This window comes from Haliotis cracherodii, unplaced genomic scaffold, assembly GCF_022045235.1.
Source record: "Haliotis cracherodii isolate W230 unplaced genomic scaffold, xgHalCrac1.p SCAF_4, whole genome shotgun sequence".
In the NCBI taxonomy this organism is placed as follows: domain Eukaryota; kingdom Metazoa; phylum Mollusca; class Gastropoda; order Lepetellida; family Haliotidae; genus Haliotis; species Haliotis cracherodii.
The window spans coordinates 59,913,026-59,928,806 of NW_027266297.1; the positions used below are offsets into that span (position 1 = coordinate 59,913,026).

The 15,781-nt window shown below is 41.4% G+C and overlaps 1 protein-coding gene across 1 annotated transcript; it reads right to left on the minus strand.

Moving 5' to 3' along the window:
- LOC139479549 (pancreatic triacylglycerol lipase-like) lies at positions 1-15,543 on the minus strand. The gene is made up of 6 exons (XM_071262388.1): positions 15,489-15,543; positions 8,067-8,377; positions 5,778-6,015; positions 3,933-4,049; positions 2,491-2,610; positions 1-254 (listed from the first exon to the last, which is right to left on the minus strand). The coding sequence occupies exons 1-6, from the start codon at positions 15,541-15,543 to the stop codon at positions 1-3; spliced, it is 1,095 nt and encodes a 364-aa protein (XP_071118489.1).
- Positions 15,544-15,781: the final 238 nt, after the last annotated feature.

A 15,781-nucleotide genomic window follows, 5' to 3' on the forward strand; every position in this document is an offset into this window, starting at 1 on the left:
CTAAGATACTAGTGATGATATACAAAATGGTGCTTTATCGTGTGTTGATGTGAAATATATTCCAGGGGTTTTGTTTGAGTCTGCGTAGAAACCCATTCGTGGACATCCGGTTTCAGGACATCCGGTACAGGCATTGTGGGTAATATTTTTGGTTGATGGACATCGGGTAGCCTTGAATTGACACAAGGAGTTAATTGACTCGGTGAATATGTAAACCGCTCTCATATGACTGCAGGCAAACGATCCAATGAAAGCTGGAAAAAAACCAAAGTTATCTATAAAGCCGAACCTACGGTGGACCATAAGGGACATGGAGTCTGTTTTTCAATATTTTGATATTTCACTTACTTTTATGGTAACCTTTTGCAAATTAACACAATTTGTCATACAAATAAATTATGTAATAAATCATATCTAAAAACAACCGAAAACATGGAAAATGTACTTTCAAGTAGCTATTGAATCGCTGAAATGTGAAGCGAAAATGTCAAAAACAAAAACGAAAATGTCAAAAACAAAAACGAAAATGTCAAAAACTAAAATGAATATTATCACCACGGTGGAAATAGTTTTCTGTATCATTTTAGTTTTTGACATTTTTGCTTTTGTTTTTGACATTTCCGTTTTTGTTTTTGACATATTAATTTTAGTTTTTGACATTTTCGTTTATGTGTTTGACATTTTAACCTTCTTTATACGTGATTTATCACATATTTGTATGACAAATCGTGTTAATTTGCGAAAGGTTACGATAACAGTGAGTGAAATATCAAAATATTAAAAAACAGACTCCATGTCCCTTATGGGCCAACGTACGGACCTACAAGTCAGCGAACGCATGATCTCTTTGAACTTCCCATCAATATCTTTAGAAGTAGTCATGCACGTTTCTCGGTCACATGAACAGGACAAACAGACCGTTATTTGGTATGACATGACTCAATGTGTTCGCAAGACGAGGGATAATGTAACCCTATTACCCTAGAAAACCCTCTATTCAGCATGAACGTATCTCCGTAAGTTTTGACTACATCCGCAAACATGTATTTTTTAAATTAAGACTATGATCCTAAATATATTTGTTAAAAACATTAAAACAATGTATTTTTTTGAGACAATTTCTTCAAGTTTTTGAAAAGCATTTAGATGTGATACTCATAAGGAAGAAAATGTATGGATGTCAACTTATGAGGAACACAACGTTCTTGTTTTTCAACTGTCTGAAGAATACTTATTTTTTGTCAAGAATTTTATATGACAGTATGTTTTTTCCCGTAAAATCCCAGGCCCATCCCGGAATATAAAATGAGTTAGTGAGTGAATAAACTTTAACGTCGGATCGGAATTGTTTCAGCGATATAGTGACGAGTGACTATCAAATTGTAATAGTGTAAATCGTTTCAATACTTTTATTTAACATTTCATTTATCTAAATTCCATAACTGGTTCAATATGTTTCCAAGTGCACCGAATTCTATGCCCTTTGTCTGTTTAATATATTCAGCAAACATTCGACGTATCCCCTCTTATCATAAGCCCCTCCGGGCAGGACCCTTAATCTCCAGGGCTATCTATAAATTTCAATTAACACCTCCTAACGTCGACGGATGTTACGTCTATACATACACGTGGGACAATGACCTTGCCACACGTTATGTAATACCTCGCTCTACAAAACCCGACTGACATGGTCAGTCAGGGAGACAGCCTAGAGAGACAGCCCAGAGACAGCCAGAAGGTAAGTGACAGAACGGTTCTCCCACCCGGGAACATTGGCCACTAGGGCCCGGTGTGCGTTCTGTCACGTTATTATCAACATGTACCTTTTCGACTCATTTCAACCATCAACAATAAATATGGCTGCTGTCGTCTAAACTTCACCCCTGAGTTTTGTCTTCCGTCATCACCCTGAGCTACCATCCGAGGGCCGAAACATACGCCCTTGGACAAAATAATCGGTACCTTATGAACCCTCTCTCTCCCCTCGATGTATAAAACCTCATTGAGGAGATTTTTGGGGACACTCCCCAAGCTGAATATGTTCTAGATATCGCTACCTCTCAGACTTAAACTCCATGCGCCTTGTTTGTTTGTTGTTTAACGCCGCACTCAGCAATATTCAAGCCATATGACGGCGGTCTGTAAATAATCCAGTCTGGACCAGACAATCCAGTGATTGATATCATGAGCATCAATCCAGGCAATTTGGATACAATGACATGTATCAACCAAGTCAGCGAGCCTGACCACCTGATCCCGTTAGTCGCCTCTTACGACAAGCATAGTCGCCTTTTACTGCAAGCATGGGTTGCTGAAGACCTATTCCACTCCGGATCTTCACGGGTCCCATGCGCCTTGTACAGTTACCCCATTGAGAAGGCTGTAGATATGTATGATCTATCTGAGGAAATCTGAGACATTCAGAAGTTAGGTCCTAGTCAGACTAGCTTCCATCTACTTGTCTGTGAGAGAAATAGCATTTAGACTTACTTGATTTCCCCGACAGGAGCGTCACAAGCATGTGGGCGATGTGGGCGGGACATCCGGGCTGGTCTACGCCGCCATTAGGGTAAAAGTCCACGTGGCCGCTCAACTGTTTGATGCCCATGCCTGGAAAACCACAATACACCAGTCACTGCACTATAGGACACGCGAGCCACTAACCACTATGCTACCACCAGTTCAGAGCCCCGTTCCACAAAGCGATCTTAGCGCTACGATGATCGTAAGCCTTCGTTAAAGTATGGGAGTTACGATTACCTCAACGCTAAGATTGCGAGCCACTAACCACTATGCTACCACCAGTTCAGAGCCCCGTTCCACAAAGCGATCTTAGCGCTACGATGATCGTAAGCCTTCGTTAAAGTATGGGAGTTACGATTACCTCAACGCTAAGATTGCGAGCCACTAACCACTATGCCACCACCAGTACAGGGCCCCGTTCCACAAAACGATCTTAGCGCTACGATAATCGTAGCCTTCGTTAAAGTATGTGAGTTACGATTACCTTAGCGCTAAGATTGCGAGCCACTAACCACTATGCTGCCACAAGTACAGGGCCCCGTTCCACAAAGACGATCTTAGCGCTACGATGATCGTAAGCCTTCGTTAAAGTATGGAAGTTACGATTACCTTAGCGCTAAGATTGCGATCCACTAACCACTATGCTACTACAAGTACAGGGCCCCGTTCCACAAAGCGATCTTAGCGCTAGGATGATCGTAAGCCTTCGTTAAAGTATGGAAGTTACGATTACCTAAGCGCTAAGATTGCTTTGTGGAACGGGGCCAAAGGATTTGATGGGACACGATGGCCAGTTGTCTAAGGTGCAAACAATTGACTGCCCTTGCCCTTGCTCTCGAGCTTGCGTCATGTCGGAATTCAGCCTGGTTCCCTGGGTATGCTGCGCTGCGCTTCAGTGTAGGGAACCAGGCTGGTCGGAATTAAGCTGACATTCCCTGACCTAATGAAAACTGTTCAAAGAGGCGTTTCCCTAAACTCAACCACGTACTGTCATCTCACAGGGGAACAGATGCAGCGTCATCCTGATAGATCCTGAACTATTTACATGGACTAAAACTATGTAGTTGCGTATGGATACATAGCTATGGCCATTTCACACATACATAAAGGAAACTTGCGCGTGACACCAAAGGGCTGGAAAACCTAAAGTAACACGAAACGTAACTACGTCACAGATGAAATCGCTTTCTCTACATCACACGGGAGTTATAAGTTAGGACATCTGTAAACGATTCGAGTTATTCTAAAAATAGCTCGAATACGTCAGCCTCGATTTGGGATTGAGCAGCGCTTTGAATGAGCGTTCGGTGGCCACCTTTGATCCTCATCATGGAACAGTTCTCGGGAAGAGTGGTGTATTTGTATAATTACAGTCTTTTGATTATGTGGCGTTAGAGCAAGAATCTCACCCATTCGTGTTAACGGCTCTGTGTCGGTGTGGATGACGTCCACGAAGACGGCGTCAGTGGGGTCCAGCCTCACTGTGGGGTTCGTATCCTCGAATGACGGCCCAGCGGGATCCAGCCCTGAAAGAGAGGTTGTCACGTTTTTAAAGGAAGTACTAGAATCGGGTAATTTGATTCAAGTCTTTTGACTAGGAATCAATCTCATTAAAATCAGACCTCAGTTCTCGCTGCCGCTAAACACAGATCTGAAGACATCCCACTAGGGGTCACGTCAGAACGACCTTTCATCCGACCAATCAGAGCGTCGCTTACCAGATCATGACAGTGACAGTCGGAATATGATTTCTCATCATACAACCTCGAAAACTTTAACACGGGGTATTCCGAACGAAAGTTACGACTGAATCCATACAATCTAGACCATCTGATAGCCATTCCAGAATGTTCTTTTGTTTAGGTTCAAATTTGTAATCGAGGATTTGTCAAAATATGTTTCGAAGCGTAGTCGCCAATTTGAAATTAGTGCTGTAAAGCACGAGAAAGCTGCCTTCTGATTGGTCATTCAATTGGTGGGTCAAAGTTCGCGCAATGTCGGTCTGACGTGACCCCTAATGGTATGTCCTCAGATCTTTGTTTAGCGGTAGCGAGAACTAAGATCTGATTATGATGAGATTGACTAGGAATAGAATTGTAAACTGTTGAGCGTCGTAAAAAAAACCTCTGACACAACCAAAGTGTCATTAGACATGCTAAGGATTACTAGTTTATACGGTCAGCTCGAAAAATCCCGAAGACACCGCTTTTGACACATGTAACGAATTTATCAGTACGAGTTCAAACATCCTTTTTGCTGAAATATGATGTATGTTAAGACTCTCGGTCCGGTAAATGAAATTATTACTCTCCCGTGAAGCGATCACCTGTTTAAACATACAGCTGTATTACACAATGTTTTATACCAAAGCGCGTGCTTATGTACTGCGGGAACAAGATTCACAAATATTGAAAACTCTCAACATCCCTGGGCTTTTTCAATGACTGCGTGTAGAGATGATAGGTCACTGAGAGGAACTTATGCACACTTTCCGATCTCTGGGCGGACGCTCCAGCACAAGGCCACGGAGGCGATCAACAACAACGAGATTCACACGTTATATTCGGTCCTTCTGCGTGGAAGTCAACTATTTAACAACGAGACAATCTCATTGAAATCAGATCCTAGTTTTCGCTACCGCTAAACAAAGATCTGAAGACATCCCATTACGGGTCACGTCAGAACGACCTTTCGCGAATTTTGACCGACCAATGAAATGACTAACAAGAAATCGACATTGGCCAATCAGAAGGTAGCTTTCTCGAGCTTGTCGACACTAGTTTCAACTGGCGACTACGCTTCGAAACATATTTTGACGTATTCTCGATTAAAAAAAATAAAACTGATAAGAACATTCTGGAATGGCTTATAGATGGCACAGATTGTATGGATATAATCATAAAACCCGTAACTGTCGTTCGGAATACCCCGTGTTAAATATATCGTGGTTGCACATGATTAAAAATCACATTCCGACTGTCACTTTCATGATCTGGTAAGCGACGCTCTGATTGGTTGGATGGAAGGTCGTTCTGACGTGACCCGTAATGGGATCTTCTCAGATTTTTGTTTAGCGATAGTGAGAACTAAGATCTGATTTTAACAGGATTGACAACGAGACTACCTATCGTGTTGATATTGGAATGTAACTAACGGATTTTCATGTCAGAGGTCGACAGTTTATCTCGGAATGCAAAGGGTTCGACATAGGACAAAGGAAGGACGCATATGTGTCGAACATAACTATACCATACCCGTGATGCGTCCGACTCGTCCGGTGTCTGTGTTCCTTCTCCCGGCATACCCTGCGACATGAGCGCCGAGACTGTGGCCAATCATGTGGAAGGTGGCCGAGTCTGCGCCTTGTTCCTGAAGTTTGGTGAGCAGTCTGGCTGTCATGGCGCCAACGACTCTGATATCGGCAACGGCCTGCTGGTAGTCGAAAGCACTGGCCCCTTTTCTCCAGTCAACTACCACAACGTTCATTGAACCCTGCAAGAATGGACAGCACAATCGTTTACATTCTGAACAGACATTACTGAAATTTTCTCTTTTTCATTATTACTTCTCTTAATATCATGAAATTACCACCAGTCGCCGCTCTGAATAGTATTCCAATTATATCACAGCGTTTCAGCTTGATGTGGGAGGAAAGCCCGAAGTGATGCTGGTTTAAGACCTTTACCATTTTGCTGAAGCCCACGCGCACGGGTCTGGTGCTGACAAACCTAGAAACATAATAGGGGCGACCTGGTATCCGCACGCACGATCATAGGATTCTGGCGTGAACAAGGGACGCAATTCTACATAGCGAATTGCAGCACCACCGACTGGGCCACCGCATTGAGTCTAAACCAGAAACAAAAGTAGGTAATGGGTATCGATTGACTAATACGGCTCACATTACTGCCCATTTACACGTAACCGAAAAAATGTTCATGCATGTTGTATATATGTATATACCTTTCTATTCAATCTTTTTGTCCCTAACACACTCATTCTCGATTGTCCAGTGTATTATCTGTCAGAAAGCCTTAAAATATTTCCTATTCATATTTCGGTTCTGGCATGCCAATTCCAACTTTTTGCATAATTCATGAGGATCCCATTCCATTCCAATTCCATGTTTTAGAACAAAAAAGTATGGCAGCCACCATGTGAGCACATGGTTTAACTTGTTGACTTCTAGAGCTTCTCCTGAACGTTTTCCTGAACTTTCATATTGCCAATAACCTGATCACCTCACCATAAGTGCCTGCCATCATGTTACCTTCATCTTTCACCATGTTTACCTTGTTTATTGCCTGTTCATACCATTTAAAATTGAACTACTCCTATTACCTACTTTTCATTATCAATCCCTCTCTTTTACTATCCAAAGAATTTCTCTCGCTTCAGGGTGTAATTTGATTGCATAGCTATTTAAGCGTCACTTGTTATAAAACTCAAATGAAAACTATAGTGGCGAATGGTCAAGGATATTTATCTGGATTTAAGACTGGGTAAACGAACACTGGAATATCGAGGATGACTTCAGGGAATAAAATTCCAAAACTAAAGACACAGATAGCTTGAGGAAAAGCGCACTTTACTGATTAAAATGGAAATAAAAATAATAATATTTTGTTTGTGTAGTGTTTGTCGTAAATGAAGTAAAAATGGATATGGAGTATGTGAAAAACAAACTTTAATGAAGTATGTGAAAAACAAACTGATATGAAGTAAATGAAATAGAAACTGACATGAAGTAAATGAAATAGAAACTGATATGAAATAAATGAAATAGAAACTGACATGAAGTAAATGAAATAGAAACTGATATGAAGTAAATGAAAGAGAAACTGATATGAAGTAAATATGTGAGTGAGTGAGTTTGGTTTTACGCCGCTTTTAGCAATGTTCCAGCAATATCACGGCGGGGGACACCGGAAATGGGCTTCACACATTGTACCCATGTCGGGAATCGAACCCGGATCTTCGGCGTGACGAGCGAACGCTTTAACCACTAGGCTACCCGACCGCCCCTGAAGTAAATGAAATAGAAACTGACATGAAGTAAATGCAATAGACACTGACATGAAGTAAATGAAATAGACACTGACATGAAGTAAATGAAATAGACACTGACATGAAGTAAATGAAATAGAAACTGACATGAAGTAAATGCAATATACACTGACATGAAGTAAATGAAATAGAAACTGACATGAATTAAATGAAATAGAAACTGACATGAAGTAAATGCAATAGACACTGACATGAAGTAAACGAAACAAAAACTGTTATGAAGTAAATGAAATAGAAACTGTTATGAAGTAAATGAAATAAAAACGAAGTGAACGAAACTACTACGTAGTTCGTTTCTTTGAATGTAACGCCAAAGGGTAAGTTCGATTCCCAGATGGATCTACATCAGGGTGGTTTTGTTGTTGAGATTTGTGAAAAGCAACAACCCATTCTTGTATTATTCCTCCTTTTGTAGGGAGAGCCGTCCTTCGCGGTTTAAAGAAAATAGTCAATAATTTTATCAAAATATTATTTACCTTTTTCAATAGTTCCTTTACCATATTTTTGACCCATGGGTTATCTCCCCTGTCATTGAAGCCGTGGATGATGACCTTGGTGGGCAGATCTGGCCGGAAGACGTTCCTCGACTGTAGTCTCCGGAGGTTGTACTTGAGGTCCAGTGTGTGATAGATGGTGGGGCTGGCGAAGAACTTGAACTTGACCCCCAGGCTGTCCGGTGAACGAGGGAGGTAGTTAGTGTTTGTGTAGGGAGCGGCCGCAGAAAAACACCCAAGCTTGTAGCCGTCATAACACACACGTCGGGTCTTGAAGACACTGAAGAACCACCCTGGAATTGCAGTTTATAACAGCAGATTGAATGTAACAATTACAGTACAGCAGTGGGCATGGAGTGAGTGAGTGAGTGAGTGAGTGAGTGAGTGAGTGAGTGAGTGAGTGAGTGAGTGAGTGAGTGAGTGAGTGAGTGAGTGAGTGAGTGAGTGAGTGAGTGGGTGGGTGGATGGGTGGGTAAGTGAGTGAGTGAGTGAGTGGGTGGGTGGGTTGGTAAGTAAGGGTGTGCGTGAGTGAGTGAGTGAGTGAGTGAGTATGATTTTACGCCGCGTTTAGCAGTATTCCAGCAATATCACGGCAGGGGACGCCAGAAATGGGCTTCACACATTGTACCCATGTCGGGAATCGAAGCAGTGGGCATCGCCTCTGACATATGGTCAAATCTGAGATTGGATACATCCAGCTTGTAACCCATGGTTGTGCTGCGCATACTCAGCCATCCCTTTGTATTGACCTCGCTCGAGCAGCTTTAAGTTCTGTGACCCTTTTCTCCCGGAAAAGAACCCCAAAATGGTATGGGACTATTGGAGGTGTCCAAGAACTAAATCATATTTTTCTTTTGCAGTTTTTGATACTTAACTTCCAATGGAAACTCAAGAAGAGGTCTGCCAAAGATACAATTATTCTGTGCTTTTGTATCAGTCATGCCAGGGTAAACTGGTCGAAGGTTCGAATCCCAGATTCGCCCGGATTGTGATCATGGTCCGTCATCACGATAGCCGTATGCGTGGATTTTGTAAAGAACCAGTGCAGTTGGTGCTTCTAAAGACTTTTCATTTTCATCAACAACACACCTGAAATGCTGAGTCAGTGTGGGCGTTGATATTCACCTACAGCATGAAAACCCATAAACTAAGTTTATCACCAACACCGCATCTTCTACACCAGCTTCATACGTCACATAACAGAGACATGCGCTCTGTGATCCTCTTTAACTCAGATAAGAGTTACCTCCCATGGTGTAGGTGGTATCTGTTTTCTTCTGCATAAGTATACTCATTCCATGATAGCGGAATGGGCTAATAAACACACATAGATGTGGAGCGGACGTTGCCCCCAAGCACGGAAAGTGCATAGCAGACTAAATGGGGCCGTGAACTAGATAACTGTTTGATATCAGCTATTCAGATATGTGGGTTAACCGATGACCTGATATTGTAACGATGCAGATATAGATGTATTCAATTTTATACATAATAACAACTGAAATTGAAAACTATTGCAAACTATTGTACCACTATTGAACCCCTATTGTACCACTATTACACCACTATTGTACCACTATTGTACCACTATTACACCACTATTGTACCAGTATTACACCACTATTGTACCTCTATTGTACCACAATTGTACCACTTTTGTGCCTCTGTTACACCACTATTGTACCTCTATTACACCCCCATTGTACCCAATTGTACCACTATTGTACCACAATTGTACCACTATTGTACCACTATTACACCGCTATTGTACCACTATTACACCGCTATTGTACTACTATTACACCACTATTGTACCACAATCGTACCACTATTACACCACTATTGTACCTCTATTACGCCACTATTGTACCACTATTACACCACTATTGTACCTCTATTGTACCAATATTGAACCTCTATTACACCACCATTGTACCCCAATTGTACCACTATTACACCACCATTGTACCACTATTACCTCGCTATTATACCACTATTACACCATTATTGTACCACTATTACATCACTTTTGTACCACAATTGTACCACAATTGTATCACAATGTACCACTATTATAAGACTATTACACCACTAGTTCGATATATAGAGAATCTCACCCGAGTGTCTTTTGATATCAAATATATCAACACGAGCTGATAAAAGTGGGAAAACTCCGCGGGTTTTTTCCACTTTTATCAACGATTTTATTTATCATCAAACATCATTTTTCAGTTTGTAGACAGTAATTAGCAGTGTCTTAAGTGTAAAAAAGTACTGCTTACAGCTTCAGTAGCAGAGCCATTAGTGATGTCATTTGATTGTGACGTCGCTTGATCTCACCCAGGCGATATCTCCCCCCCCCCCCCCAAAAAAAAAAAATAAATAAATAAAAAAAATAATAATAATAGCCGATCACTCGTCAACCCATATGTATATTTCTGCCAGAAATAAGTTAAATATAAAATATCAACGCCAGAGAATAACCAACTCGCTGTGCAGAGTCCCTTGGGCATGCCAGAAACCTATAATTGTGGGTTCGAATCCCGGTTCGCCCCGATTATGTTTCTAGGTTTGTCACACCATACCCGTGCTCGTGGGTTTCACCGAAGTTGTAAACGTCTGAGACCTGCATCACTTCGGGCTTTCCTCCCACATTAAGCTGACACGCCGTGATATAACTGGAATACTGTTAAAAGCGGCGTTAAACCTAACTCACTCACTCACTCAAACAGCAAGCGTCTACTTCAAACAGAATTCAATATCACTAACAGACAAATCTTAAACAAGGGCATTTATTAAATTCAGAATTAGTTTAGATTTAATAATACAGTAAACTACGGTTATAACGAACACGCTTATAACGAACTGACGGATATAACGAACTTACTTTTTTGGTCCCAACTATTTGCTGTGGTTATGCCGTAACTATGCTTATAACGAACTACGGTTATAACGAACTAACATTAGTAGTCCCTTTGAGTTCGTTAAAACCGTAGTTTACAGTATACATTTTAGTTTTTTGTCTGTTTGTTACGTGAAGATTCGGAGTCAGCGCAGTGATGACATGGGACAATGGGTTGTGAGCATGGGTATGACGATATCCAGAGATGCGGGTTCGGTGCCTTTAAGTGTGTTAATGTCCCTGGACTACTGTAACTGAAGGCGCAAAACATCGACATTACTCAATCTATTGGATTATGTATTCTGTCTTTCATATACCGTAGGACGGCCTCCGTGGTCTAGTGGTAGAGCGTTTGCCGGCCGATCCCCGGCCGCGTCATACCAAAAGACGTTAAAAGATGGTACTTGTTGTTATCGTGTCTTGCGCTCGCTATTAAGAGGCTCAAACAAGGACTGGCTAGTTCCGAGTCAGTATACTGTGTCTGAATAGAGTATTCATGTTAAACTGCGGCATGATATATCAGTGGGCGAGCACTATAAATCGAAGGGGCGGTCGGGTAGCCTAGTGGTTAAAGCGTTCGCTCGTCACGCTGAAGACCCGGGATCGATTCCCGACATGGGTACAATGTGTGAAGCCCATTTCTGGTGTCTCCCGCCGTGATGTTGCTGGAATATTGCTAAAAGCGGCGTAAAACCATACTCACTCACTCGCTCACTATAAATCGTCATCAGTCCGGACTAGTACAAGCAGCCACACACTTTGCCCAGGTCGCTTTGTAAGTGCAATGATATTGGACGCGACGTTAACCCCATTTCACCTCATATACTGTCGAAAGAAGTCGTCAAGCGGGCTTTTCTAAATCTCAGCCAAACTGTTCTTACAGACAGCAAGACGTTATGACAACTCTGAACTCATGTTCCAATGAAACTTGCAAAGGTTTGCGAAATCTGACACCATGTTTCAAATCAATTACCCTGCATTTTACAATCCTTTAACTTCCAGACATACTCAATGTACAGGTTTCGCTTCTCTCAGTGTGTCAATGTTTTAATGTCTAGATTTAGAACCTGATTTGAAACATACAAATATGCAAATATTTCCACCAATTCTATAAATCATGCTTATCTTATTTTTTTAATATGTTTACACGAAAGATTACCATGTGAAAGACCCAACACCCTCCACTTGAGTACGTAATTGTCGCTTGCGAATGTGGCATCAATATGTGAAACGTTCTTACAGTATGTTCGCTTTTTTCGCATGTGGAGTGTTTTTTTCCATGCCTATTGCTTTTACAGATGTTGGGTTCCTTGTTTTGAGAAATGGTAGGAAGTCTCCACATTGCCCGCCAGATAGGGAGACATATGTGTCAGTGGGGCAGCACAGCTTGCATTGTTCATTCCGCGGCAGCTAGGTACATAATAGACTTGCACAATTCTCTAATGCAATTGCTTTTACTTTACATAATGAGAACACGTTGTCCCTTTGAAAGACCGGCGTCCGCTTATCTAGACTTTCCCATTATAAAGATTGCGCTACTATACATCAATGGGCTTATCAATCTCCACAGACTTGGAGCAAGTCTAGACACAGAGCTACTGGCTATCTCAAACAATACCACTATTGAAAGACATAAGCAGTTTCTGCATTGTTGTCTATTACGTCACTATTAGCTTCATGGTGACATTTCAGTGCATAGTTTAGGGATGTTAATATTATCAAATATTCAAATATTATCCAACTTTACTGTGAATGAACTCTATCTGTTGCGTCTTTTCTACAAACACAGTGAACACCTTGTTAACTCGAAGTACGAGAGAAAATCAGTTCTTGCCCCTGTTTCCAAAATGAATTTAATATACACAAAAACATATGAAACATTATTAAAAACTATTTGGGGGGAAACATTTCTATTTTTGTGCATATTGTTTGTTTGCTTGTGTAATGTTATTTGAAACATTATTTGGATGTTACTACAAAAAGATGGTGACCGTTTCATACCTGTTCATGTAATCAGTACTTCGAGACAAGAGGAGTATCAACGGTAGACCATAGAACCGAGAAGATTTATGACGGGAACATGAACTATTATGGACTGCAACGATATGTAGGTATATTATACAGTTTGAGTTAACGTGATGTATTCCCTTCCATGTCACACTCAAACTGAAATTAAATCTGAGCTTTTCAAACATGTAAAATGAGAAATTTAATTTTAAATCCGAACATTGTTTATTCTTGTACATGAGTGAGTGAGTTAAGTTTAACGCCGCTTTTAACATTATTCCAGATATATCACGGCGTGTCAGCTTAATGTGGGAGGAAAGCCCGAAGTGATGCAGGTCTCTGACATTTACCACTTCGGTGAAACCCACGAGCACGGGTTATGGTGCTGACAAACCTAGAAACATAATCGGGGCGAACCGGGATTCGAACCCACAGTCATAGGTTTCTGGCATGCCCAAGGGACGCAACTCTGTACAGTGAATCGCGGCGCCTTAGACGACTAGACCACCCGTGCCCCCTCTTATAAATGAAAACCCAGAGCTGCATCCGTTTCACACATGCAAGTCACTCTGAACTACCGTATGGCTGAAAAGACATACCCGAAGTTAGGAAAAATGTGTATTCGGCAGAATGAATTTTGACGAAGCCTGATATTTACCTGTACCAACAGTTATGGAAATATCAATAACAATGTTTATCGTTTTGATTCCACCAGTAAACAACTAAACGTCTGTTTGTAAATATACCGTCATCCTAACTCTCGGTCGCATCCTTGGATGAGGTTGGTATTCTCAAGTCTTTATCACTACATACTCTTTAGGTACGCATAATACAAATTGCAAAAGATTCACCGCTCGGCATCAATGGAGTGGGCGCTGTCCTGGAGAGGAACGCTGATTGGCTGGTTGTTGTGTGTGTCTACTTCTACCTATGTCACCCCCACCTCCCATTCGTCACCACTCGCCCCTTTCCGTAACCTGCAAGAGGACTCGTCCCCCTATCGATAAATGTTATGTCCGAAAATACGACAAACCAATCAGAATGCGCGCATGATTTCAAGTTCTTCGTCAAAGAATCCCTCAGAAATAATTTTTGATTTTACATATGTCTTGCATCTAAAAATATACCCAAGACACAGTTAAAAGTGTTCAATCATTCTGGACAATTTTGCATGTCCCGATGTGCTTTAAATTGCATCTGAAATATATATAATATATGGGGAAATATATGTTAACCATTAACCCACGAGTTGACAATTGTTTTAGGTAGTCTGTTACATTAGCGTGGGGTAGATAGTCTATCAGCTGTGATAAAATAGTGGAGCGGGATTGATGATGTTGATATGCGTTGCATAGGTCTCTCGAAATGCAACGTAAATGTAAGGTAATGTTGCATCATCACTTTAGGGTGAAGGGAAGAAATACTGACATCTAGATAGTGTCCAAGGGCGTATGTTTCGGCCCTCGGATGGTAGCTCAGGGTGATGACGGAAGACAAAACTCAGGGGTGAAGTTTAGACGACAGCAGCCATATTTATTGTTGATGGTTGAAATGAGTCGAAAGGTACATGTTGATAATAACGTGACAGAACGCACACCGGGACCGAGTGGCCAATCTTCCCGGGTGGGAGAACCGTTCTGTCACTTACCTTCTGGCTGTTCTCTAGGCTGTCTCCTGGCTGTCTCCACGACTGACCAGGTCAGTCGGGTTTTGTAGAGCCAGGAATTACGTAACGCGTGGCAAGGTCATTGTCCCACGTGTATTTATATACGTAAGCTCCGGCGACGTTAGGAGGTGTCAATTAAAATTTATAGATAGCGCTGGAGATTAAGGGTCCTGCCCGGAGGGGCTTATTATAAGAGGGGATACGTCGAATGTTTGCTGAATATATCAAACAGACAAAGGGCATAGAATTTCGGTGCACTTGGAAACATATTGAACCATGCAGTTAGGTATTTAGATAAATGGAATGTAAAATATAAGTATTGAAATGGTTTGCTCTATTTAAGTAAAAGTATTGAAATGGTTTGCACTATAACAATAGGATTAAAATAACAACCAGCCTCACAGTAGCAGGACCCGGTGTAGAATAGGTCTTCAGCAACCCATGCTTGTTGTAACAGGTGACAATGCTTGCCGTAAAAGGCGACTGACAGGATCGGGTGGTCAGGCTCGCTGACTTGGTGAAAAATATCTCCAGATTTATAAGAATTATTAATAATGCTGTCAGAAGATGAGTACAACACTATAATCTACAACTTACCAAGTGATCACTACAATTTATTGTTTATGTTATAACTTTATTTGTATTGTTCCTGTACCACCTATGAGAGCGGCATTAAAAAACAAACAAACAAACAAACAAACAAACAAACAGCAAACACAGGGAAATAAACGACAACACAGGAGAAATGGAGAGAAAAAATTGTTTAAAGGCTTTGTTTATATACACAAAACAATCTAAAATATTGATTTAAATGAAAGTACTGCCTTACCTTGAGCTGGGCAGAAAGCGCACAATAATATAACGGTGATTTTGGAGAGATCCATCGTAAGTCCGATGTTGTCTGTAAGTGTCCAGCGCGGGGAAAACCACCGCGAAACACCCGCGCTTTTATATGTGGGCGCGGGTTTCGGTTAAAATGCATGGAACACGACCTGAATAACGACGAACAAGACTCTTTTCTAAACACAGCATCTAAAGGTAGATAACTCCATCGAGATGAATACATGTGTATGACCAATATTTGTTCTGAATGAACGTCCCTTATACATTCATCAGATAGGG